General features: G+C 56.0%; 1 protein-coding gene and 1 long non-coding RNA gene across 11 annotated transcripts in view; one reads left to right on the top strand and one right to left on the bottom strand.

Annotated features, from left to right (window-relative positions):
- LOC144336870 (uncharacterized) overlaps window positions 1–19,962 on the top strand; it is an 88,206-nt gene extending 68,244 nt beyond the window's left edge. Inside the window, exon 2 of the long non-coding RNA XR_013409277.1 lies at window positions 18,388–19,962. This is a non-coding gene — a long non-coding RNA (uncharacterized LOC144336870). The remainder of the gene's footprint in view (window positions 1–18,387) is intronic.
- The window catches only part of KLHL26 (kelch like family member 26), a 41,989-nt gene continuing 18,393 nt past the window's right edge, over window positions 3,036–26,631 (bottom strand). Inside the window, exons 2-6 of one of the 10 annotated variants that reach the window (XM_077976833.1) lie at window positions 23,048–23,323; window positions 21,575–21,871; window positions 21,317–21,476; window positions 18,584–18,766; window positions 12,750–15,598 (exon numbers count right to left, since the gene is read on the bottom strand). In XM_077976833.1, the coding sequence (XP_077832959.1) occupies window positions 14,017–15,594 (1,578 nt within the window). In that variant the 5' untranslated portion in view covers window positions 15,595–15,598; window positions 18,584–18,766; window positions 21,317–21,476; window positions 21,575–21,871; window positions 23,048–23,323 and the 3' untranslated portion in view covers window positions 12,750–14,016. 10 annotated transcript variants of the gene reach the window in all.

Below are 26,631 nucleotides of genomic sequence, written 5' to 3'. Positions count from 1 at the left end.
CAGGCACCCCCCCAAGGATTGGTAGCACCCCAAGGTTGAACCTGGGTTTGGACTAAGAGCTCTGAAAACAGACTAGGGCGTTGGTCACTCATGCATTCATTCATTCAAGGAATATTTACTGAGCACCTACTATGTGCCAGGCAAACTGGGGTACAGGCGTGAACAAGCAGAGGTGATCCTGCCCTTATGGAGTGTACAGTCAGAGAGGGGGCAGACATAGCACACAAATAACCAAGAACTTTTCAGATGGAGATAAATGTGATGCGGTAAATAACACCAGTGGCCAGCCACAGAACATTCGGGAGGGGGGCTCCTGCAGCCACCACAGACAGGGAGGCAGGAAGTTATCTTAGCTAAGACCTGAACCCTGCAATCGGCCCCCTCAGTCCATAAACCTAGCGGTTGTCCTTAACGACTTTCTTTTTTTTTTTTTTCTCGAGACCGAGTTTTGCCCTTGTCGCCCAGACTGGAGTGCAGGGGCTCGATCTCGGCTCACTGCAACCTCCTCCTCCCAGGTTCAAGCCATTCTCCTGCCTCAGCCTCTCCAGTAGCTAGGATTACGGGCATGCGCCACCACGCCCAGCGAATTTTTGTATTTTTAGTAGAGACTAACGACCATGTTGGCCAGGCTAGTCTTTAACTCCTGATCTTAGGTGATCCACCCGCCTCGCCCTCCCTAAGTGCTGGGATTACAGGAGTGAGCCACCACGCCCAGCCAACGACGGTCTTTTCCCATTCCCTTGCAATGGGCATGTTGCTGTTCTCTGGATACCTGAGCCCAAAGAACGGGAGTTACAGAGCTTCAGCCTTCCCTCTGCGTACTTCTCCAGTCCAGTCTTATTCAAGGATCTCTATTTTGCAAAAAGGTGCTAACAGAAGGGTCCATAAATCCCGTCAAGACTCAGCAGTGAAAGAATGAGCAGAGACTCCCTGATGGCAGAGTGGTGAGCCAGGGGAGCAGGAGGGACTCTGACCCTCCCTCCCTCAAGAGAGGGACCCCCAGCCACCAATATTGAAAGTTTATATTCAGGAGGCTGCAGGGATTTCAGAGCTCCGGGCTGGGTGGAAGCTAGGAAGGTCAGCTGGGGGAATTCACGGTAGCTCTAACTGCACAACAAGCACACATTTTATTGGACTGAGGATGGCTGGAGGGGATGCTGACATTTTCCAAACATTATTTGATTCACGCTTTACAACAGGTAATAAAATGCCCATGTTAAATATATAGATATAGATAGATATATAGATATATACATCAATTTTCATTTGGAATGCCTTGGACATTGCCACTGCCCTACTTTATCTTTGTTTTGACACAGAGTCTCACTCTGTCGCCCAGGCTGGAGTGCAGTGGCGCGACCTTGGCTCACTGCAATCTCCGCCTCTCAGGTTCAAGCGATTCTCCTACCTCAGCCTCCTGAGTAGCTGGGATTACAGGCATGCACCACGATGCCCAGCTAATTTTTAGGGTTTTTTTTTGTTGTTGTTGTTGTTGTTTTTTGAGACGGAGTCTCTGTGGCCCAGGCTGGAGTACAGTGGCACGGATTCAGCTCACTGCAACCTCTGCCTCCGGGGTTCAAGTGATTCTCCTGCCTCAGCCTCCCAAGTAGCTGGAATTACAGGCACCTGCCACCACACCCGGCTAATTTTTGTATTTTTAGTAGAGACAGGGTTTCACCATGTTGGCCAGGCTGGTCTTGAACTTCTGACCTCAGGTGATCTGCCTGCCTTGGACTCCCAAAGTGCTGGGATTACAGACGTGAGCCACCGTGCCCAGCCATCTTGCTTCTTGATATGATTTTGCGCACTTTGGTAACCTCCTATACTTTTTGCCTAACAAGCATATTCCTTCCACCACCCCACTCCCTCAACTTTTTAGTGTCAACAACCTGCATTTGGGGAACACTGGTTCTGACTTTCAGTCTGTGAGATGTGAATGGCCTGGTCTCACCACTCTCCCACTACACAAACACCCCTCCCTAAGGTGGAAGTCTTGGTCAATCAGCATAGCCCATTGCGCTGGCCATCAAGATTGGTTCAGACCAGGCTGGGTGTTGTGGCTCATGCCTGTAATTCCAGCACTTGGGAGGCCAAGGCAGGAGGATCATTTGAGTCTAGGAGCTTGAGACCAGCCTGGGCAACATAGTGAGATTTAATCTCTACCAAAAATTTAAAAATTACCTGGGCGTGGTGGTGCCTGCTTATAATCCTACCTACTCAGGAGACTGAGGCAGGAGGATTGCTTGAGCCTGATAGATGGAGGCTTCAGTGAGCTATGATAATGCCACTGCACTCCAGCCTGGGTGACAGAGCAAGACCCTGTCTCAAAAAAAAAAAAAAAAAAATGCTGGGTGCTGGCTCATGACTGTAATCCCTACAGTTTCAGAAGCAGAGGCGGGCAGATCATCTGAGGTCAGGAGTTTGAGACCAGCCTGGCCAACATGGTGAAACCCCGTCTCGACTAAAAATACAAAAAAAAGTTAGCCAGGTATGGTGGCACACATCTGTAATCCCAGCTACTGGGGAGGCTGAGGGAGGAAAATCACTTGAACCCGGGAAATGGAGGTTGCAGTGAGCCAAGATAGCGCCATTTCACTCTAGCCTGGGCAACAGAGGGAGACTGTCTCAAAATAAACACAAAAGATTAGTTCAGCTGGGCCAAAAGAGTGGACCCACACAAAGGCAAACAGAGCCAGGCCAGACATGGTGGCTCACAACTATAATCCCAGCACTTCGGGAGGCCAAGGTGGGTGGATCACTTGAGCTCAGGAGCTTGAGACCAGCCTGACCAACATAGTGAAACCCCATCTCTAATACAAAATTAGCCAGGCATGGTGGCACATGCCTGTAATCCAAGCTACTTGGGAGGCTGAGGCAGGAGAACGGCTGGAACACAGGAGGCAGAGGTCGCAGTGAGCCGAGATCGCACTACTGTACTCCAGCCTGAGCTTCTGGATCCAGCCATTCCTGAAGCTAGACTCACCTGCCTTTTCAGTTATGTGAGCCAAAAATTTATTCCCTTTTGTGCTTGTCTATTTGTTTTCTTGTTTGTTTGTTTGCTTGTTTTTTCAGACAGGGTCTCACTTTGTCGCCCAGGCTGAAGTGCAGTGGCATGATCATGCTCACTGAAGCCCCAACCCTTAGGCTTAGGTGATCCCCCCACCTCAGCCTTCCAGGTAGCTGTGACAGGTGTGCACCATCATGCGTGGCTAATGTCTTGTGGTTTTTGTAGAGACAGGGATTCACCCTATTGCCCAGGCTGGTCTCAAACTCCTGGGCTCAAGTGATCCACTCCCCTCAGCCTCCCAAAGTGCTGAGATTACAGGTGTGCACCACCACGCCTGGCCTGCCGAAATCTATTTCAAGTCCTTTTTCTGTTCCTGGTTCTGACTGAGACTGCAGCTTCTGTGAGTCCGATGCAAGACTGGGCCTGCTACATATGTGGCTTCAAGGTTTTTTTTTTTTTTGAAACAGTCTTACTAGGTCTCCCAGGCTGGAGTGCAGTGGTACGATCTCGGCTCACTGCAACCTCTGCCTCCCAGGTTGAAGCAATTCTTCTGCGTCAGCCTCCAGAATAGCTGGGACTACAAGCATGCGTCACCAAGCCCAGCTAATTTTTGTATTTTTAGTAGAGATGGGGTTTCACCTTGTTGGCCAGGCTGGTCTCGAACTCCTGACCTCAGATGATCCTCCTGCTTTGGCATCCCAAAGTGCTGGGATTATAGGCATGAGCCACCACGCCTGACTGGCTTCTAGTTCTTGACAGCATCCTGTGAGGTCAGAGAAGAAACAAAGACAAAGAGCAGGGACAGCAGCTGCCCTAGGAACTTATGCACCAAAATTCATGCCTCACAGCCGACCTCAGCTGCTTCCACAAACTGAGTTTTGTAGGCTTTAAATGAAGTTAATAAGCATCAACTGCCTTACTCCTAAGAAGTGCTCCGTAATTGATGCCACTTACCCTGATCAATTATATATATCTTTTTTTTTTTTCTTTTTTGAGACACAGTTTCGCTGTTACCCAAGCTGGAGTTCAGTGTTGCAATCTCGGCTCACTGCAACCTCCGCCTCCCAGGTTCAAGCAATTCTCCTCCTACTTCAGCCTCCCCAGTAGCTGAGATTACAGGTGTTACCACGACGCCTAGCTAATTTTTTCTTTTTTCTTTTTTTTTTTTTTTGAGATGGAGTTTCACTCTGTTGCTCAGGCTGGAGTGCAGTGGCGAGATCTCGGCTTACTGCAGCCTCCACCTTCTAGGCTCAAGTGATTTTCCTGCCTCAGCCTCCTAAGTAGCTGTGACTACAGGTGTAGGCCACCACACCTGGCTAATTTTTATTTTTTTAGTAGAGACGGGATTTCGCCATGCTGGCCAGGTTGATTTCGAACTCCTGACCTCAAGTGATCCTCCTGGCTCAGCTTCGCGAAGTGCTGGGATTACAGGCATGAGCCACCGCTCCTGGCCCTGTAGACTTTAAATGAAATTAATATGTGTCAACATATGTTAATATGTTAATATGTTAGTATGTTAACATGTTAATATGTGTCTCGCTCCCAAGAGGTGCTCCATAAATGCCACTTACCCTGATCACTTACATATATCTGCACTAAGCCAGTTTCCAGACACAGGAAGATGGAGGAGAAAAGAATTCGGGGGCTAGCAGGGGTTACAGCAAGGAGCCATCCTGGGCATGTGCAGAAGTAAGTCTGCTGCTCTTCCTACTCACCCCCATTCACCCCGCGCCTGCCTGGCGTGAAACTTGATCCATCCTAAACCCTGGTGATGAGTCAGAGGAAGCAGCCAGCCCGCTCATTGTGCAATGGCCAGACAGCAGCCCAAGCCCCCCTTCTTGCTCCATTGACCCCCCAGCCCTGAGAAGGGCGAGGCATCAGTGTCCAGTGACCCGGGCAGAATCCAACCCTGAGGTTTTCACTTTCTTCCTTCATCAAAGGAACTTGCTGCCACCCAGTGTGGTCCAACACTGCTCCTCACAGCAGCCCTGCGGGCTTTGCAAAGCAAGGCAGATACCACACTCCCATGGCTTGGCACAGTGGCTCATGCCTGTAATCCCAGCACATTGGGAGGCAGAGGTGGTAGATCACCTGAGGTCAGGAGTTCAAGACCAATCTGACCAACATGGTGAAACCCCGTCTCTAAAAAAAAAAAAAAAATACAAAAATTAGCTGGGCATGATGGCGGGTGCCTGTAATCCCAGCTACTCGGGAGGCTGAGGCAGGAGAATCGCTTGAACCTGTGAGGTGGAGGTTGCAGTGAGCCGAGATCGCACCATTGCACTCCAGCCTGGGCGACAGAGTGAGACTCCATCTCAAAAAAAAAAAAAAAAAACCCTCCTCCTGGCAGCCCCCCAAGCTTATGCCTGGCTCTGTTCTCACTCCAGCCACATGGGCCTCTTCGCTGTTCCCTCTGCCTGGATTGCGCTCCTCCAAGATGCTTTCGTGGCTGGCTCCTTCTCGACTTGCAGGCCTCTGCTCTGAGAGACCCTCCTGAAGGGTCTAGCTGAAGTGGCCCTCCAGTGTCTCTTTCCATGACCCAGAAACATCCCACTCGCTGAAGGCAGCTGTTTCTAGGGTCTCATCCCTTGTAGATTGAGCTGAGATTATATTCACCTTTCTCAAAGAGGCCAGGGCCAGGCCAGAGTTCCCTGTGTGCCTGTGGAATGTGGAAAGGGCACAGACATACATGATTTCATATGTGTTTTTGTTCGTTCGTTTGTGTGGTTTTGTTTTTTGTTTTGTTTTGTTTTGAGATGGAGTCTCGCTCTGTCACCCAGGCTGCAGTGCAGTGGCGCAATCTCGGCTCACTGCAAGCTCCGCCTCCCGGGTTCACACCATTCTCCTGCCTCAGCCTCCCGAGTAGCTGGGACCACAGGCACCCGCCACCATGCCCGGCTAATTTTTTGTATTTTTAGTAGACATGGGGTTTCACTGTGTTAGCCAGGACGGTCTCGATCTCCCGACCTCGTGATCTGCCCGCCTCTGTTGCATGTTTGTTTTTAAGACAGAGTCTTGCTCTGTCACCCAGACTGGAGTGCAGTGGTGCGAACTCAGCTCACTGAAACCTCCACCTCCACACCTGTAATGTCAGCACTTTGGGGGACTGAGGGGGGGGTGGATCACCTGAGGTCAGGAGTTTGAGACCAGCCTGGCCAACATGGTGAAACCCTGTCTCTACTAAAAATACAAAATAACATTAACTGGGCGTGGTGGCACAGGCCTGTAAACCCAGCTACTCGGGAGGCTGAGGAAGGAGAATCGCTTGACCTAGGGAGGTCAAGAAACTCTTGAGCATTTCTGTGGGGTCCACCACTTATCAGTGCTCAAGCTGTGTGACAATGGAAAACTGTCTTCACCTCTCTGAGCCTCACTGCCCTCTGCTAAATGTGGATGTGGTGCTCCTCATAGCAGGCTCTTGGAAAGATCAAACAGATAACACATGGAAAGCACTTAGCTCAGTGCCTGCTTCATCCAAGCACTTAGCAACTGTTAGGAAAGCAAAACGCTACTTCGCAATGTTAGTTTTCATGCTTTGCTTCTCAGCTCTTCCTTATATGGGATCTTAGTCGATTTGGGGTACCCACATTGTGTGGAGGTGAATTAGGGCCATTGGAGCTGAGAGGCAAAGAGGAAAACAATCCCTGGTCTGTCTTTGACTTCCAAAAGAGGCTCTCATCGTACAGAGTTTTTAAAGGGCAAAGCAAAAGCCAGGTCTGATCATGGAGAGGGAAAGGACCCAAGAGAAGCCAGCAACGCCCCTCCTTACGATAAGGTTACAGGAGGACCCAGGCCCCTCATCCTCCCACCCAGGCTTGAGTGGTGGGTGGCGGGTGGGACAGGGTGGGCTGCCAAGGAGGGTAGTGAGAGGCTGGAACTGGGCAGGCGGGGGACCCAGGGCTCAAGTCTAGGGACCCAGCCACTTGCACTGAGGGGTAGATAGCTGAAGTGTGTGTTGGAAAACTGGTTGGTTGGCTGAGTGCAGTGGCTTGTGCCTATATTCTCAGCACTTTGGGAGGCAGAGGCAGGAGGACTGCTTGAGCTCAGGAGTTCGAAACCAGCCTGGGCAACATAGGGAGACTGGGACAGGCTCCCAGGGACACCTACAGTGTCCATGCCCTCAAACTTGGCCAAGGCCCCACTGACCTCCCAACATCCAGACCCCCATCCTACTGTCCAAGAGCCTGGGGCACTCACAGCCCCTACTCACCTGAAACAAAAAAAAAAAGAGAGAGAGGGATCCCTCGACCTCCAGGGGGCAGTGGCTGCTAAGGAGATGCAGAATGGGCTTTTCGTTTTGGTTGCCAGCATCTGGGTCCCCATCCAAGTTTGGGGAGTCCCCCCGCAGAAGGAAGTTGGTCGCCCTGCTAACGAGAGGCCCCCAAGCCAAGGGTGACCCATCGAAATATTGGCCCTGGTTCCCACCTGTTCCTGCGTCCCTGCCCTCTACAGTTCTTCCTTCCAGGTTGAAGGCACTTCCCCATTCCTGATGTGGGGCTCAGCCGTGTCATTTGCTTGGCCAAAGACTTATGGGCAGGTCAGGCACGGTGGCTCACACCTGTAATCCCAGCACTTTGGGAAGCCGAGGCAGGTGGATCACTTGAGGCCAGGAGTTCAAGACCAGCCTGGCCAGCAAAGCAAAACCCCATCTCTACTAAAAATACAAAAATTAGCCAGGCGTGGTGGCACACACCTGTAATCCCAGCTACTCGGGAGGCTGAGGCAAGAGAATCGCTTGATCCCGGGAGGTGGAGGTTGCAGTGAGCTGAGATTGCGCCACTGCACTCCAGCCTGGGTGACAGAGGGAGACTCAGTCTCAAATAAATAAATAAATAAATGAATAAGCTGCTCTTGGTGGCATGCGCCTATAGTTCTAGGTAGTCGGGAGGCTAAGGTGGGAGTATCACTTGAGCCCAGGGGGTTGAGGCTGCAGTGAACCATGATTGCACCGCTGCACTCCAGCCTGGGTGACAGAGCAAGACTCCATCTCAAAAAAAAAAAAAAAAAAAAAAAAAAAAAGACTTATGGGCAGATATGATAGTGTGTGAGTCCCGAATTGAGACCCTACGAGGCCTCACGTGATTCCACTTGTCCTCAGACACCTGCAGAAGGAAAACGTGCCCTGGCTAGCTGCTGTTCCAGCAGGAGGCAAGAACCTGTGGAGCAGGGCCTCTGGACCACTCTGCATCCTTGCACCTGGAAGCAGAGCTGCCCGGCCAAGGCCAGCCTAAAGCAGACACCACCTCCGCTGACTCACAGACATGTGAAAAACAAACGTTTATTGTTGCATGCCATTGAGACTTGGGGGTGTTTGTTGCACAGCAGTGGCTGACTAATACACATGAATGTACTCACTTTCACCGTTCCTGGGACAGCTGGGGAATGGCGTGGGATACTGGCTGGGCCACCGGGATGTTTCCATGCAGGCACAAGTGCTACAGAGAAACAGCATCAGGGCAGGGCCATCTGTTTTCCAGGGGCAGCTGTGGCTGAGTGCCCAGGGCAGATGGCAGTGCCAACGGAGGCATCTGGATTCTGCAGTGGTGGCAGGATTGTCCTCTGGCACAATTTCAGCTGAAGGCCTAGCTGCCTCACCCCTTAGATACCATTGTTTTCTTTTTCTTTTTCTTGTTTTGAGACAGGGTCTCACTGTGTTACCCAGGCTGGAGTGCAGTGGCACAATCACAGCTCATTGCAGGCTTGATCTCTGGGGCTCAAGCGATCCTCACCTCACCCTCCTGTGTAGCTGGGACTACAGGTGTACGCCACTATGCCAGGCTAATTTCTCTATTTTTTTGTAGAGACAGGGTTTTGTTGTGTTGCTGGTCTCCAACTCCTGGGCTCAAGAGATCTGCCTGCCTCAGCCTCCCAAAGTGCTGGGAATACAATCTCTAAACCAAAAAAAGAAAAAAGAAAGAAAGAAAAAAAGAGAGAGGCATAGTCGTGCCCCCTCCCAGAAATCATGGGCCACCAGTCATAACATCCCAGCACCTCTGACCTCCAGTCTCCTCGTTATGAGAAATAATGTCTGCACTGCAGAAAACACTAATGGCCAGATATGCTTGTCACCAAACAGTTCCAAAATTATAACGTAAATGTGGCAGATGCTGGAGTTTTCCCATCTCATGTCAGGGTTTTTACTTATAAGCAACAGAAACTGACTCTAGACTATTTATTTATTTTATATTATTTATTTATTTATTTTGGAGTCTTGCTCTGTTGCCTGGGCTAGAGTGTAGTGGTTCAATCTTGGCTCACTGCAACCTCCACCTCACAGGTTCAAGCAATTCTCCTGCCTCAGCCTCCCGAGTAGCTAGGATTACAGGCGTGAATCACCACACCTGGCTAATTTTTGTATTTTTAGTAGAGACAGGGTTTCACCATGTTGACCAGGCTGGTCTCGAACTCCTGACCTCAAGTGATCTGCCCGCCTCAGCCTCCCAAAGCGCTGAGATTATAGGTGTGAGCCACTGCATTCAGCCTGGACAATTTAAATAGCCAACGTGTGTATTGCAAAACTGGTTGGTTGGCTAGGCACGGTGGCTCATGTCTATAATCCCAGCACTTTGGGAGGCCAAGGCAGGAGTGCTGCTTGAGCCCAAGAGTTCAAAACCAGCCTGGACAACATAGTGAGACTGTCTCTATTTAAAAAAAAAAAAAAAAAAAAAAAGGCCAGGCGTGGTGGCTCACTCCTGTAATCCCAGCACTTTGAGAGACCAAGGCAGGCAGATCACTTGAGGTCAGGAGTTCAAGACCAGCCTAGCCAACATGGCGAAACCTCATCTGTACCAAAAATACAAAAATTAGCCGGGAGTGGTGGAGTGCACCTGTAATCCCAGCTACTCAGGAGGAGGCTGAGGCAGGAGAATCGCTTGAACCCGGGAGGCACAGGTTGCAGTGAACTGAGATGGCGCCATCGCACTCCAGGCTGGGCGACAGAGTGAGACTCCATCTCAAAAACGAAACACAAAAAATTGTTTGGTAGCTCACAGAAGTGATGAGAAGGCTGGAAAACTAGGCTCAGAAAAACAGGCTGGAGTGCAGTGTTGCAATCACAGCTCCTTGCAGCCTAGAACTCCTGGGCTCAGGTGATCTTCCCACCTTGGCCTCCCCCAGTAGCTGAGACTACAGGTGTGTGCCACCCTGACCAGCTTTTTCTTTTCTTTTTTTCTTTTTTTTTGTAGCGATAAGTTCTCACTATGTCACTCAGGGCTGGTCTTGAACTCTTGGACTCAAGCGATCCTCCTGCCTCGGCTTCCTGAAGCTCTGGGATTACAGGCATGAGCCACCGCGCCCAACCTGAGTGTGCTCTCTTAACTTGCTCCTCCTGGCCACAAGATGGCTGCAGAAGCCCCTGGCATTGTGTCCTCATAAGAAGCAGTAAGGGAGGGAAGGGGGCAACAAGGCCTCTCTCTCCCTTGTCCAGAAACACCCGACCCCTTCAAGCTTGCTGGCCAGAGCTGGGAAACATGCCCAGATTGCAAACAACCCCCAGCAAAAGGCATTGCCAAGAACGGCTCAGCTGAATCTTAACTCCGGAGGCTGGGCACATTGCTGCTGGGTTCTGATGGTGAGGAGGGAGGAATGGCTGCCCGGCTGGCCATCAGAATGAGAGCGACAGGAAGACGAGAACGAAGCAGGGGCCTTGCTGGGGGTGGAGCACCGCTTGGTGTCCTCCTTCCCCCAGGGTGTGCACACAGAAGGTGCCCATGGCCGCTGGTGTGAAGAAGGCCGCCCTCACTCTCCCGCCGCAGCACCTCTCCTTTGTGCAGCAAACATTCGAGCTGTGCCCTGTCTGTGCCAGGCTCTGTGTTAGGCGCTGGGCTGCTGACATTCACGCCTGGGCGCCCCGAGGAAGAGCAGAGCCTGAGGCTGCACCGTGCAAAGTGAATCTCCAGGGCCCGTGAGAACGGACGAGCTGGAGCTGCTTCCTCGGAGAGGGAGCCAGGGGCGGGTTTCCAAGCTGGCCAGGTCCGGGGCGGATTCCCACCTCACACGGCTCCCCAGAGGCCCCCTTGGCCCTCACTTGTTGAGAGGCCCCAGAAGTCACACTTGGCCTCCCTCTTGCGGGCCTGCATCTGACCGTCCCGAGAGACAGCGTTTTCCCACAGCCTGAGCCCAGGTGCGAGGGAGGCTCCTGCGGCCGGCGTCCAGGCCTCAGCGAGGAGGCAGGGCATCTGGAAGTAGACAGGCTTTCCCCAGGCTCGGGGCGGTGCCGGGTTCCAGACCCCTCTGGGCCGCCAGGCAGAGTGGGCTACGCTGCTCCGGGGGTGCATGCACAGATATGTGTGTGTGTGCGCACATGTGTGTGCGTTTCACCGTGTGCGGGTGAGCATGTGAACACGCTGCAGTGTGTGAGTATGGGCGAGCATGCATGTGCAGGCGTGCACGAGCACGGCCATGTGAATGTGTGCGCTGCGGCATGCGTGTGCAGGTGTGTGCGTATGTGTGAGTGTGCGCAGGCGTATTCTGCCTTTCTCTGAAGGACATAAACGTTCACAAAGTGAAGATCCAAGCCAGTTTCTGCTAAATTAAAAACAGCTTTTTCGTGTTTAAAGTTTACAATACGAAAAATAATTTTCCTTTCTTGGGGGGATGCGGGGGGAGGCTGAGGGAGGGGCAGGGGGCCCCAAGAACATTCCACGAACCGGCCTAGATGGTTATGCACAATCGATCCGGTTAGATACAGCAGCACCCCCGCCCTGGGCCGGCGCCCCTGCCAGCTCGTTGGGGACAAGATGTTCTGAGGTGTGAGCTGATCTGGGGGACTTGCAGCTGGCAAAGCTTCTCACTGCCCCCTGAAGGGGCCATGCCTCCAGTGGGGAAGGGTTCTCTTTGAGGGAGCTCAGGTCGGGGGTGGGGCTGGAATGTTCTGGTAAGTCCCGAGGAACTCGGCTTTCATTTTGATGCCCCTGACAGTGTGGGCTTCTTTTAGGTTCCCAACCATGTTCTTATTTTAGCACTGCCCACCCCCTCAGCCTCTAGTGTTACCCCAGCCCCGATGGCTGCCACACAGGAGCACCAGGCACGCGGGCGCAGCGATTTATGCACATCCAAGCGTGTGGGATATCCCAGGGCCTCCCCTCTAGGAAGGCCGTCTGGGAACATCAGGCTTTCTCTGCTAACCTGCAACTGGTAAGTGGCCTGCTCTGGGCAGCCCGGTTCATAGTTTGGCCGGCCACGATGAGAATAGGGGGCTGAAGGCTCTTCCAAAGTGCCAAGGTGGGCTGGGTATGGTGGCTCACGCCTGTAATCCCAGCACTTTAGGAGGCAGAGGCAGGCGGATCACCTGAGGTCAGGAGTTCAAGGCCAGCCAGGCCAACATGGTGAAACCCCGTCTCCACTAAAAATACAAAAATTAGCCGGGTGTGGTGGTGTGCGTCTGTAATCCTGGCTACTTGGGAGGCTGAGGCAGGTGAATCGCTTGAACCCAGGAGGTGGAGGTTGCAGTGAGCCGAGATTGTACCACCGCACTCCAGCCTGGGTGACAGAGCGAGGCTCCATCTCAAAAAGAAAAACAAAACCAAAAAAAACACAACAAAAAACGCCAGGGTGAAAGTCCTGGTCACACTTCCTGCTGCCTCTGCACCCCTGAGCCAAAGCCCAGCCCCCTGCCAACTCCTCTGCAAGGCTGGAAAAGGCTGAGGCGGGGGAGAGGAGCCCCCAGACACGCGGAGGACACACGAGGAATCTGTGACCAATCAAACCCAAGCCGCACAAGCTCAGTGCTGGGCCGGCTCCATCTCTTCACCATAACATTTTTATTAAATAAAGGCAAATATTAGGAGACGACGTCTGCTAAGATAGGAGGTTAATTCTCTACATGGTGAGTGGGTCACAGAGACAAGACATCAATCGTCTGTTAGCAGCGAGAGAGACACTTCAAGTTGCCCCGAGAGTACAAATCCCATCTATGAGACAGCAGTGCTGGCTTCTTAAAAAAAAAAAAAAAAAAAAGTAAAACCAATCAAAAAGAAAAGGTTTAGAGGTTCACACATTGAAACAAATGTGGCCAGAGATGCCACAGAGCCCTTGAAGGGAAAGGCCTCACTGCCGGCTCGGTAGCAATGTTGACCCAAAAACAGGGCAGGTTGGGGAGTGGTGGGGCGTGGAGGGGTGGAAAGGAGGGAGGAGAATAAAGACACCCCACCAGACCTGCGGGAAGCAACACTGTGGGATTCTGAAGTTAGCGTCCCCCTCCAGTTGTGGGAAGGAGACCGCCCAGCCAACAGGGCAAATGTAGAGGGCCAGGATGTCTCAACCAGTTAAGGCCCCACAAGATGCCTAGTGCCAAATTGAAGGTCCAAGGCCCATAAAGATCGTTTCTAGGAGTTGATATGGTTTTTCCTCCGGAAAGCAGATGAAGACAGAAACTGAGGCATGACCAGGGCCTCCCCTCAGCAGCTTGGAATGGGGGAAGGAGGGTACCCCAGGGGAGGCAGACACGTGCCCTCATCCTCCACCCTCTCCAAACCAGGGGCTTCCAAGCTGCCTCTCACTGCTCCTGGAGGTCCGTGTGTTATGGAGGTTTCTGGTGAGTTTATTTTAAAAACACGCGCGCAGGAGACTTGGAAGGAGGATGAGTCACATACCACTGACTTTGGGTTCAATGTTGATGAGCTCACATCTGAATGCCTGAAACTGTGGGGCTGGGAGGCGGCAGAGAAGTGAGATGGAGCTGCACAGGGACCCCCTGGAGACCTGAGATTCCACCCGCCAGCCCGCGGGGACTCAGGGGTGGGGGGCAGGCGAGGAAACCACCCCGGGGACAAATTTGCTACCACCACGTCTGACGCTTTGCGGGCAGGCTCCCTCGGGTGGACTTAGAGCCAGGATCTGCTTTGGGAAGGAGGGAGGGACCCCTGGGAGGGGGGCCTAACAACGCAGCAGGCCCCTCAAGGGCAGCCCGGGCGAAGGGGGGGCACTGGGGTTCTCAGGCAGACGTGCACTCGCCAAGCCCCACTTGGAGACAACATGCGGTCAGGCCAGGGTCCCAGGGGTCTTGGGGGCTACCTCCTGGTCCCGGCCCGGGGCAGCAGGACAGGGGCACAGGCTATGCCCGCGAAGGACTCCGGGAAGTGCAGGTCCCGCTCCCACTCGTCGGTGTCCGTGTTGTACACCTGTACGATGCCCGTGACGTTGTTGAGCCGCCAGTTGTAGCCCCCTACGATGTAGATCTTCCTCTCCAGCAGGCAGCAACCGGCCTCTGACTGGCCAGCCCGCATGGGGCTGACGCTGGTCCACTGGTCCGTCTCCGGCACGTAGTACTCCACAGCCAGCACGTCGAAGCAGCGGTCCACGTGGTCCATGCGGCCCCCAAGGGCATAGATGCGGCCGCCGGCGCCCACCATGGCGTGCAGCACGCGGGGCTCGCTCATGGGCGCCTTGAACTCCCACTGGTCAGCCACGGGGTCGTAGCAGTGCAGGGCCTTCTTGTCCTCCACCGAGATCCCGTAGCCACCCGAGATGTAGAGGCGGCCCCCTGAGGCGGCCCCAGCGTGGCCCCAGGTACGGCGCTTCAGCGAGCAGGCGTAGCCCCACTCGTTGCGCCGGGGGCAGTACCGCTCCACGGAGGCCAGGCTGCCGGCGCGGTTGCGGCCGCCCGTGGCGTACACCATGCCGCACAGCACGTTCAGCTGGAACTGGATGCGGCTCTCCTGCATGGCCTGCAGGCGCAGCCAGCGGTTCAGGTGGGGGTCATAGCGGTAGCAGGCGTCCACTGCGCCCTCGCCGCTGCGGTACTGCAAGTGCTGGCCCCCGGCCACGTACACGAAATTGTCCAGCACAGCCACGCACGTGTGGCTGCAGCCTACCTCCATCTCCGTGAGCTCGCGGAAGTGGCGTGCGCCTGGCTCAGGCAGCTGGTAGACCTTGCTGCTGACCGAGCGGTCGCTGTCGGTGTAGGGTGTGCCACCGAAGGTGACCAGCGAGGGCACATCCGAGCGCACGGCGGTGCGTGGAGACTGCATCTCGTGCTGCCGGAAGGGCAGCACCTGGTAGTTGAAGGCCTCCAGCAGGTACTGGCGGCACAGCACGTCCTCCACCATGATGTCCAGCGTCTGCACGCTGTCCACCAGCTCAGACGACTGCATGAGCGGGAAGCGGATGTGGCAGAGCACATGGCTAGCGCGCGGCCGACGGGCCGGGTCATGCTGCAGCCAGCGGACGGCCGCGCGAAACAGGTCGATCTCGGCGCAGCTTTGCAGCCGGTTGCTCTGCAGGAAGAAGACCAGGCGCTCCAGCGGCAGGCGCAGGAAGTCCTCCTCCTCGGCGATCTGCAGGAAGTGCCGGAAGGTGAAGGCATCCACTGACTCCCGCAGCGAGGCCAGACTGAAGGTGGTGGCCATCTGGCCAATGTTGAGGCAGGTCTCCACGCTCATGGCCGCCTTCAGGAACTCCTCGCACAGCTCCACCACAGGCAGCATCTGTAAGAACACAGCCGCGCCCAGCACGTCCTGCACACAGTCCAGGTCCAGGGTCACCTCGGCGCTGTAGGCGAAGTCGATGATGTGCCGCAGGCCACGGGCTGACACGCCCTTCAGCTCGATGACATCCTGGCTTGCCTCCCGCATGCCACCGGTGAACATGGCCCTGGAGGGCAGAAACACAGTGTGTGGCTCACAGTGGCTGAGGGGCGTTATGGCCAGCCAGGAATGATCTGGCCTGGGGAACAGTGGCCCCAGGACACAGAATGCAGGGCACAGCCAGCAAGAGGAAAGTAGGCGGACTGCTCATTAAAAACATGCAAAGGGGCCAGGCGCTGTGACTCAAGCCTGTAATCCCAGCACTTTGGGAGGCCGAGGCGGGTGAATCATGAGGTGAGGAGATCGAGATCATCCTGGCTAACAAGGTGAAACCCCATCTCTACCAAAAATACAAAAAATTAGCCAGGCGTGGTGGCAGGCACCTGTAGTCCCAGCTACTCCCCAGGCTGAGACAGGAGAATGGTGTGAACCCAGGAGGCGGAGCTTGCAGTGAGCCGAGATCAGGGCACTGTACTCCAGCCTGGGAGACAGAGCAAGAGTCAGTCTCAAAAAAAAAAAAAAAAAAAAAAAAAAAAAAAAAAAAAAAAAAAAAACATGCAAAGGCCGGGCGCAGTGGCTCATGCCTGTAATCCTAGCACTTTGGGAGGCCGAGGTGGGTGGATCATCTGATGTCAGGAGTTCAAGACCAGCTTGGCCAACAGGGTGAAACCTTGTTTCTACTAAAAATACAAAAAATTAGCCAGGCATGGTGGTGGGCACCTATAAACCCAGCTACTTGGGAGGCTGAGGCAGGAGAATTGTGTGAACCCAGAAGGCGGAGGTTGCAGTGAGCTGAGATCATGCCTCTGCACTCCAGCCTGGGCGACAAGAGCAAAACTCTGTCTCAAACAAACAAAACATGAAAAAAAAAAAAAAAAAAAAGGTTTTGAATCCCACCCAAGCCATGCATCTTCCTATAAACAGCAACTCCCTGCTTGGCCCCTCTGCAGGGAGCCCTGCCCCTGCCCCTTCATGACTAGTTCGTGACTCTCGTGTTGGAGCTGCAGGAGCGGTGGCCCAGGTCAGCCTCACCCACAATGTGCCTAGCAGGGAGGCAGTTGGAAGGGCCAGGTATGGCAGTGCAGGATGAGAACACACCCTGTGGCTCTGGGGACAGATGTGCAGCCCCACCTGACACCTGAGCTCAGGAGCTGCAAGGCCAGTGCTCTGGAGGTGCCGTGCACCACAGTTCAGCCCTCACCTGCTCACTGACCTAAGCAGGCAGCTCTGACATGCCCAACCCGAGTCTCAACAACCATCATGTGAAGAGGGGAAGGTAATGAGGGTCCCCAGGAATGGATCCCCCACCAGGAGGCTGTGCTGGGGTGACTGCTGTCTCCAGAGACAGGCTCAGGTGGTCGGGGAAGTGCCTCCCACCCAACAGCTATGTCCCCAGCCTCCACTGAGACCCAGCTCCGCCTTTGTACTGCTCTGGGAGGCAGAACATGAGAGGGGGAGGTGACATAGGCCCCCGTGAGGGAGGGCAGTGGGGAGGCACAGGGCTCGAGGTCACAGTTCCCCTACAGCGTTTAGGGTGTTCCCCAGCAGAAGAGGGGAGAGCATCCCAGCTCCAGGGGAACGGGTGGTTCCTTCCAGGAGGTGCACTGGCATGGCATAGCAACTCTCACTCCAGTCGGTGCACCTCCCCTGATGGCTGTCTGAGGAGGACGGAACATCCCTTGTGCATTTTGACCCACAGAGGACTGTCCCCTAGTCTTGTGCCTCATGTGAGCCAGGTTCAGGGCTACAGGGGCAAAGACAGCTACCAGGGCGCTGTCTCTGGGCTGCCCACTGACATCTGCCCAACGAGCCGCTCTTCAGCATCTCTGAGCGGGCCAGGAGCAGGAACTACACTGCCAGCAATCCAGACCCTGCCCCACTTGTCCCCACGGGTCCCTGCTGGCCCTTGGGCATGATATGATGAAGGCAGAGGCGGTCGCGGGCGACAGGAGGGAGCTTTGCCTTTTAAGGTCTCGCTGGCTGTAGTGCCAGCACAGGGGAGCCTTTAAAGGGCATGGCTGGCTGGGCTGGCCCACCCGTCCCCAAATCCAGAATAAAAATAGAAGCGGCGCCCCAGTTGGCTCGGCTGCTGCGGCCCCCACAACAGCCTCATTGAGCCCATGGGGCAGGCGGCCCAGGCCTCGGGGAACGTGCGGCTGAGTGGCACACCTGGGCTGGGGCCTGGGAACCGCCCCAGGGCGGCCCAGCTCTCTCTGGCAGGGTCACTGCCTGGCAGGAAGGAGGCTCACCTGCTGGTCACCCAGGGAGGGAGATCACCCAGCCCTGCAACAGCCCCCAGCTGGTGAGGAAGATGCACCCCCCGCCCCACAGCCCCGTTCTGTGGTGCTCTCACTTCTGGCCCGGCCATGGCACAGGGACAGACAGACCCTCGTGCCTGCCACGGCCTCTTCTGTCACATGGGGGAAGTGTCCACAGCTCAGGGCGACAGGCAGGGGAACTCATTCGGGCCTCAGACACAGCCTGGGACACAGCGTTGGCAGACACAGGGTCCCTGCGGCCCTTGATGCCCCTCCAGTCCCTCAGCTGTCCTGCTCCAGGTGTCCTGAGGGGATGCCCTGAGGGTAGGGGCTTGTGCCCGTTTCACTCTCTCATCCCTGCTGGATCCCAAGGCCTAGAATAGTGCCTGGCATACAGCAGGCATCAAGTACAGACAGATCGGGCCAGGCGCGGTGACTCACGCCTATAATTCCAGCACTTTGGGAGGCCGAGGCGGGCGGATCATGAGGTCAGGAGATCGAGACCATCCTGGCGAACATGGTGAAACCCCGTCTTTACTAAAAATACAAAAAAATTAGCCAGGCGTGGCGGCGGGCGCCTGTAGTCCCAGCTACTCAGGAGGCTGAGGCAAGAGAATGGCGTGAACCCAGGAGGTGGAGCTTGCAGTGAGCCGAGATTGCATCACTGCACTCCACCCTGGGCAACAGAGCGAGACTATGTCTCGAAAAAAAAAAAAAAGAAAGTGGGTGCCATCTGCCCTGTCCCTGTCCCCACAGGCAGCTACCCCTTCCAGCTGTCCAGGGCCAGCGCTTACCTGAAGTAGTCGCTGCAGGCGGCCAGGACAACCTTGTGTGCAGGAAAGGCCTCTCTGTTGATGGTCAGCACAACATCGAGGAGCTGGCCCTGGGCGCGGAGGGTGGCCAGGCCCTGCAGGAGGCTGGTGCTGTGGCTGGGCGCCGAGAAGGTGCATTTGAGGGCCCCGTTCTTGTCCGCCGTGCTGTGGGGAGAGCAGAGGTGGGGACACAGCCCAAAGGTTCACACACACACTACGACCTTGAACACAACACTCAGTGCAAGAAGCCAGACACAAAAGGCCGCACTGCGTATGACTCCACCGACGCAAAATGCCCAGAACAGGAAAATCGGCAGAGACAGGAAGCAGATGGTGCCACCAAGGGCTGGGGGAGGGGAGGGGCGAGTGACTACTGATGGGGTGGGGTCTCCTTTTGGAGGGATGAGAATGTTCTGGAACTAGATAGAGGCGGTGTTTGCACACCACTGTGAATCTACTAAATGCCACTGAATTGTCCACTTTAAGACAGTTTTATGCCTTGTGAATTTCACTCCAATAAAAAAACCAAAGGACACATGGGAGCCTTCTTGAGTCCCCTGCAAGCCCCGCCACAGCCCCTCGCAATCCAGAGTATACGAGCCCTCTGTGGTCCAGCCCCTACTGCCCCTGCTGCCCCCTTGTCCCCTCTTCTCCAGCCCCACCAACCCTTTGCAATTTCATTTGGGAAAACTGTTGAACGGATCAATGAATGAATAGCTTAGGAGCCATTAACGCACCACTTCTTCCTCAGAACACAACAGGGGGTGGACCCTGGTGCCACCTCCAGGGTCAGTTCCCTCCAAGACCCTCACCCCCACCGGGCTGAGGCACCCTGCTGTGTCCTCGTGGCCTCTGCCCTCTGGAATTTGCTCTCCCATTCCTGGGACCCACGCCTGCCCGTAAGCGAGGGCCAGGAATGCGGGCACTGATCTTTCCAAGAAAGCGGGAGGAGACGGAAGGCTCCTTGGCCCCACTGCCAGCCAGCCCCAAAACCACAGTGGGCATTAAAGAGCCAAGGTCAAACACAGGGTGCGCAGTGGGCAGTCAGTCAACATAGCAGCTGCCACCAGAGGGCTCTGACCTCCCCCTCAGGCCACCCTTCCAGAGACCCTTGGGAAAGGGTGGGTGACCAAGACAAATTGCTGGGGAGAGGGGCTGAAGGGCCAGGCGCTGACCACAGGCCTGCAAGGCACTGCAGGCAGAGAAGTTGCCCAAGCCCTATCCCTGCCTGCAAGGCGCTCCATGTCCTAGAAGGTGGGGACACAGCACGGAGGACCCAGTGTGGGGCCTGTGCTCAGTGGAAAGCCTTTGAGTCCCTGGGGAGGCAGGACATATGCTACTCAGAGCCCAATGCCACGGTCATCTGGGCTGGCCAGGAATGCTGTGGTGCCAGGGGTGCGGTGTTTGCCACGGAGGGCAAACAGCTGACGAGGGCAGGGAAGGAAAGGGGTCCAAATGCATCCTGAGACTCTGGCTTGTCCCCGTGGCTTTTCCCCTGCCAAGTGGAGGGGACGCTCACCTTTACTCCTCCCTTCTCCCCTCCCCACACATCCGCCCCAATCGCACTTGACCAGGCTGCTGCGGTGAGCCAAGCCTCGGCTCTTTTTTCCCTAGACCCATGACAGATCCACAGTTCCGAGGCTTGTGAGGAACATGTCGCAGGCTCATGGGCTGCCCTCCCCTGTCCAGCCCCCCCAACAGGGGTCCAGCACCTGCCTGGACATCTCCAGGGGCAGGGTCTTGTTGCTTCCCATGAATGCCACGCCCTCTCACCGACACCCCGCGAGAGGTGTCCAGGCTGCCTGGGGCCAAAGCCGTATCCTGCATGTGCCTCTGAGTACCCTCAAGGTGACCACGTCTCTCCTTGTCCCCAGCTTGCCTCACTGGCTTTGCCAACTCCTCTTCCCTGCCCATGCGTGCAGGGATGCAGCGTGAATGAGATAAAGTAGGCCCCGTCCTCATGGGCATGTGGTCCAGGCAACGGGAACCAAAAGAGGTCAGATCACCCAGAATCAGCTTCATGTTGCAGCTGTGGCAAGGGTTGTGCCATTGGGCTCCAGGTGACTCCTGCGGTCTTTCTGTGGACACTTTTGTCTCCCAGAAGTATGCATGGGCCTTGCCAGCCTTTGCCATTTTGCTTTTGTTCTGGATTTTTCTTAAACGTTCAAGGAGATTTGGGGGGAGGGATGGGAGGACTTCTTGTGCCTCCTCTAAAGCCCTTGGAGGCAGGTGTGCATGTGCACATTTTCATCAGAGGAAACGCATCGCACTGGGGCAAGTTCATCATGGGGCCACTCAGTCCTTAGGAGCATATTTACCATGCTCCTCCATATATAAAGAGCATCAAGAAATCAATACAAATGAGCCAGGCATGCTGGCGTGAGCCTGTGGTCCCAGCTACTTGGGAGGCTGAGGTGGGAGGATCACTTGAGCTCAGGAGGTGGAGGCTGCAGTGAGCCATGTTTGTGCCACTGCACTCCAGCCTGGGCGACAGAGTGAGATCGAAAGATGCACAAAGAATGTGGGCTGATGGTTCCCAGGAAAGCAAGCAGAGCTGGCCGGAAGGATGTAAGAGTCAGCCTCGCTTGCAGTCAGGGAAGCACACTCGTGGGAGGTTTATGAAGCAAGGTGACCCCCGGGAAGGCAGCTGGGTAGACCCAGCAATACTCTAAAGGTTCATGTCCTTTACCCAACAACTCCATTTCTGAAACTTACCCAAATACAGTCTCTAGGGGCCACGGACGAGAAATAAGCTAACCACCCTTAGAGGAGATATGCAGAATCACAGCACCTTCCAAGAGAGGGCTGCCCTATAGCTGGGTGAGGAGGCCGACGCATCCTGGGAAGATGTCGCATCCCGGGGATGACATCAAGGCTGCAGGAGGAAGGAAGAGGCAGAGTGCACACAGTGGGATGCTATTTGGGCTCAAAGTGCCACACATATGCATCTGCCCATGAGTGCACAGAACATACCTGGAGAACTGAGAAGCTGGACAGAGAGAACCTCCCTCTGGGGAGGAGAGGGGCCGCTGCCCTGCCCCCTGCTGTTCTGATGACTGAGGAACAGGAAACCAGGGAGGTGGGCCGGTGTTCCAAGCATGGGATCTCTGGGTTCCCCAGCAAGCGGAGAGGGTGCCCAGAACCCAGAAGGCAAGATCAGTTCAGCTGGCTGGCAGGGCATCTCAGAGCAGACATCAGGGGCCAGCAGCCTGGGCCAAGCCAGCTCTGGGTAGTGGGAACTCAGCAGTCACTCAACCACCCAGGCCTCAGCTACAAAGCAGGGGCAAATGACCATCCAGCTCCCTAGCCCCGGGGCCACTGGAGGATGAGATGAGCAAACGCAGAGCCCTGGGACCCAGGCTGCCACCAGCACGTGACGACTACACACTTGGAGAATTTGGATGCTCCCATCTGGAAGTTAGGACACCCCAGGCCCAGAAAGCAGGGTGAGGCCCATTCACTGCTGGTTACAGGGCGCAGGGCCCACACTGGACCAAAGAGGGGAGGAAGCAGCTTGTCCTCCCCAGGCCTCCTCCTCGTGCCCTGGTGATGCCTGACGCGTTCCACATGGCTGTTTCCTTCCTCTCATCTTAGGGATGGGACAACTGTCCCTGAGGCCCCTGACGTCATCCTCACTGCCGCCCCTATGAAGCCAAACCCACCCCGCTGCAGGCCCTCCTGGGGAACTCAGGGAGGGAGGAGGCCAGTAGGGGCAGGAGTCCCCCAGCCTGGACAGAGAAGCGAGACGCAGCCTGGGCGGAGGTGGGCAGGCGGAGGAGGAGGGAGGGCTGGGGCCAGGGCTGATGACTAAGGTCCTCTCCAGCCGGCCACTGGGAGGAGGGGAAGGACCCATTACTCAGGCTGGTCCAGACAGGGGGCGGCCGGCACGACGGGGCCACAGGCCCCCAGGAAGGCGGTGGCCCTGAGCTGGTCCGAGTCTCCAGACGGCCACTCAAGTCACGGTCACCCGCACGTGAGTCATCGGAGCCAATGCGTCAGCAGCCCCGGCCAGGGCCGTCTCAAGAGGCCATTGCTGCCCGCCCTGGCTGCACCCTCTGCCCGAATCTGGCCTCTGAGTGGCCACACGCCCCCGCTACAGGCCTGGCCCAGGCTGGGGGCCATTCTGACACCCGCTTGCCGCTGTATCCCCTGAGCAATGTCATCGGGCACCCTGGCCAGGCCCAGGCCTGTGCTGGACCCGAGGACACGCCCAGGTCTGCCCTGGCGACACCACCCCTGCTTCTCTCAGATGTCCCGGTGCAGGGGTGTGCTGGGGCTGACGTCCATGGAGCCCGGGTAGGGTAAACTCCCCCAGGTGGACCGCCTGTTATGGGATTCCCGAGATCTCCAAGGGTTGCCCGGGGACCACGTGCTTGCTACTGACACACTCTGTGGAGGCTCCTTCCCTCCCCACACTGGTCCTCCGTGGGGCCCTCGAACCCTTGCCTGAGAGTCTGCTCTGGGGGAACCCAGCCCGAGGCAGGATGGCCACGCGGGGGAGGTCACAGGAAGCTCAGAGTTGCAGGGGCTGTGGCCAGGCGCCCTAGTGATGAAGCCTCGTGGGAGGATTAGGAGCAGGGGGAGGTGGGGGCTGCCTCGGGAGCCAACAGTGAGGGGCACGCACCTGTCAGAGCAGGCGCCCCTCCTCTGGCCCCGGGCTGGCCTCATCTCCATGGTCGGCTTCCCAATACACGAGGAGCGATCCAAAGCCCCAGAACGGTTCTTTTCATTGGAATGTCCAGAAAAGAAAAAAAAAGGCAAGAACAAGAAAGAATTTCATGGAAACATTTCTTTGGGGTTTTGTAAAATCCTTTCCCACCCCCACACGGAGCCCAGTGCTTGGGCCAGAACGGAGCCTGCCGGCATTGCCCCTGACAGGCGGTTCTGACGCGCATAGTCCCTCACTTCCCCTCAATGAGGAGAGCACTTCCACTTTCAAAGCCAATTTTGGTTTTATTGTCCATGTGGCTCGAAGGAGCGCAGCAGCGCAGCACAGCTGGTTGGCTCCCACCCCGGCCGATGCGATGCCGCCCCAGGGTCCCGGTGCATGGGTGGGGAAGAGTCTGTACTTCAGGGGACAGCAGGGGACATCAGGGCCAGCTGAGAAGCCACTGCCCACTCTCTAGCCTCTCTCCCAGCCAGTCCCAGGTCGGCAACTGGACCAAGACCATCCTGAGAGCTTTGTCTGAGATCCAGCAAGAGAGGGAAACAGAGGCTCGGAGAGAGAGTGGCAGAGACTTAGAGAGAGGGGACAGAGATCCAGAGGGGAACTGGGACCCAGAGAAAGAAAACCAGAACCCGGAGAGAAGGGGACAGAGACCCAGAGAGAGAAATAGATTCAGAGATAAAGGGACAGAGACTTAGAGGGTACGGAGACCCAGAGGGGAACAGGGACCCAGAGAAAGGTAGACAGAGACCCAGAGAGAGAAATAGATTCAGAGATAAAGGGACAGAGACTTAGAGGGTACGGAGACCCAGAGGGGAACAGGGACCCAGAGAAAGGTAGACAGAGACCCAGAGAGGGGGGGACAGGGACCCAGAGACAGGGAGACAGACAGAGACCCACAGAGAGGGGGACAGAGACCCAGAGAGAGGGAGAGGGAGAGACAGAGGCCCAACAAGAGGAGGAGAAAGAGACCCAGAGAGAGAGGAAGACAGAGACCTAGAGACAGGGAGACAGGGAGAAAGAGACCCAGAGAGAGGAAGAGGGAGAGAGACCCAGAGAGAGGAAGAGGGAGAGAGAGACCCAGAGAGAGGGAGAGAAAGAGACCCAGAGAGAGGGAGGGGGAGAGAGAGACCCAGAGAGAGGGAGAGAAAGAGACCCAGAGAGAGGGAGGGGGAGAGAGAGACCCAGAGAGAGGGAGAGAAAGAGACCCAGAGAGAGGGAGGGGGAGAGAGAGACCCAGAGAGAGGGAGGGGGAGAGAGAGACCCAGAGAGAGGGAGGGGGAGAGAGAGACCCAGAGAGAGGGAGAAAAAGAGACCCAGGGAGAGAAGAAGACAGAGACCTAGAGACAGGGAGACAGGGAGAAAGAGACCCAGAGAGAGGAAGAGGGAGAGAGAGACCCAGAGAGAGGAAGAGGGAGAGAGAGACCCAGAGAGAGGAAGAGGGAGAGAGAGACCCAGCAAGAGGGAGAGAAAGAGACCCAGGGAGAGAAGAAGACAGAGACCTAGAGACAGGGAGACAGAGACCCACAGAGAGGGAGAGGGAGAGACAGACCCAGAGAAAGGGGGAGGGAGAGAGAGAGAGAGGGAGAGAGAGACCCAGAGAGAGGGAGACAGAGACCCAGAGAGAGGGAGACAGAGACCCAGAGAGAGGGAGAGAGAGACCCAGAGAGAGGGAGAGGGAGAGAGAGACCCAGAGAGAGGGAGAGGGAGAGAGAGACCCAGAGAGAGGGAGAGGGAGAGAGAGACCCAGAGAGAGGGAGAGGGAGAGAGAGACCCAGAGAGAGGGAGAGGGAGAGAGAGACCCAGAGAGAAGGAGACAGAGACCCAGAGAGAGAGAGAGAGAGAGAGAGAGATAGGGAGAGAGGAACAGAGAGCCAGTGAAAGGAGGGGAAGCAGAGATGGTGGCAGGGGTGGGGGTGACAGCATCCTGGCAGTGTGGGAGGTGGTATGGGGCTTGGGTGCCAGAGCTGTGGGGGGCCTGGAGTCCCACCACCAACCTCTCAGCCTCACAGCCACCACCCTGCTCTCCAACCACACTGACGCCTTCTCTCATGACCCTTCCCACCCACTCTGACCTCACCAAGCAGGCACAGGTCTTCACACGCAGCCTCGCAAATCCCCAGCAGCCGGGGAGGCCACAGGCTCAGTATCCTTCTCCAAGATGAGAACACCTCGGCCCAGCGTGCCCCCGCCCTCCCCCCACCCCTGGCCACCAGCAGCTACAGTCCTCGCTGGCTCTTGGGCACGTGCCTCGAGGGTAAAAGGTACAGAGAGGCAGGGTCCCACCCGTTCCACAAAGGCAGCTCCCCCAGCACTGTTGCCATGGTGACCACAATGTTTCACCGCACTGGGGACTGCTCCCAGCCCACAGGATGGAGTCGCTGGGTTCCGGCACCTCATGCTGGCCCTCAAACACTCCGGCCCCCACACTCACGTCAGCAAGCTTTCCCATGGGACAGTTCAGAGGCCCCTGAGGCTGGGCCCGCCCTGCTTCTCCCCCAGACTGCCCAAGGCTACTTCCTGGGGTTATCCCTCCTGATAAGGGGCCGTCCCTTCCAAGGCACCTGCTGTTCTCTGCCTCCCTGGGTTCCTGTGGGAGCGGAGGAAAGATAATGGCTTCTGCATGGACAAGTGGGAGAGCCCAGGGGCGGGTGCAGGGCCCCACCGCAGTGTCCCAGCAGGCCAGGACACTCAGCCACTGACAGACCCGGAGACTGGAACAGAGGAACAGAGATGGGGAGACGGAGACTCAGAAACAGAGGGACAGAGACACAGAGATGGAGACAGAGACACAGTGACAGAGACAAAGAGAGACCCAGAGACAGAGACAGGGAGACAGAGACCCAGATATGGAGACACAGAGACTCAGAAACACAGAGACTCTGAGACAGGGAGACAGAGATCCAGAGACTCACAGACGGAGACACAGACGCAGGGACAGGGAGACAGAGACCCAGAGACGGAGACACAGAGACTCAGAGACAGGGAGACACAGACCCAGAGACAGCGAGACAAAGACTCCAACCACACTGATACCTTCTCTCATGACAGAGACAGGGAGACACAGACCCAGAGACAGCGAGACAGAGACCCAGGGACAGAGACACAGAGACAGGGAGACAGAGACCCAGAGACAGAGACACAGAGACAGGGAGACAGAGACCCAGAGACAGAAGGACAGAGACCCAGAGACAGAGGGACAGAGACCCAGAGATAGAGACACAGAGACAGGGAGACAGAGACCCAGAGACAGAAGGACAGAGACCCAGAGACAGAGGGACAGAGACCCAGGGACAGGGAGACAGAGACCCAGGGACAGGGAGACAGAGACCCAGAGACAGAGGGACAGAGACCCAGGGACAGG

This window comes from Macaca mulatta, chromosome 19, assembly GCF_049350105.2.
Source record: "Macaca mulatta isolate MMU2019108-1 chromosome 19, T2T-MMU8v2.0, whole genome shotgun sequence".
In the NCBI taxonomy this organism is placed as follows: Eukaryota; Metazoa; Chordata; class Mammalia; order Primates; family Cercopithecidae; genus Macaca; species Macaca mulatta.
Note: the sequence above shows the minus strand (reverse complement) of the source record. Positions and strands in the feature narration are given on the sequence as shown.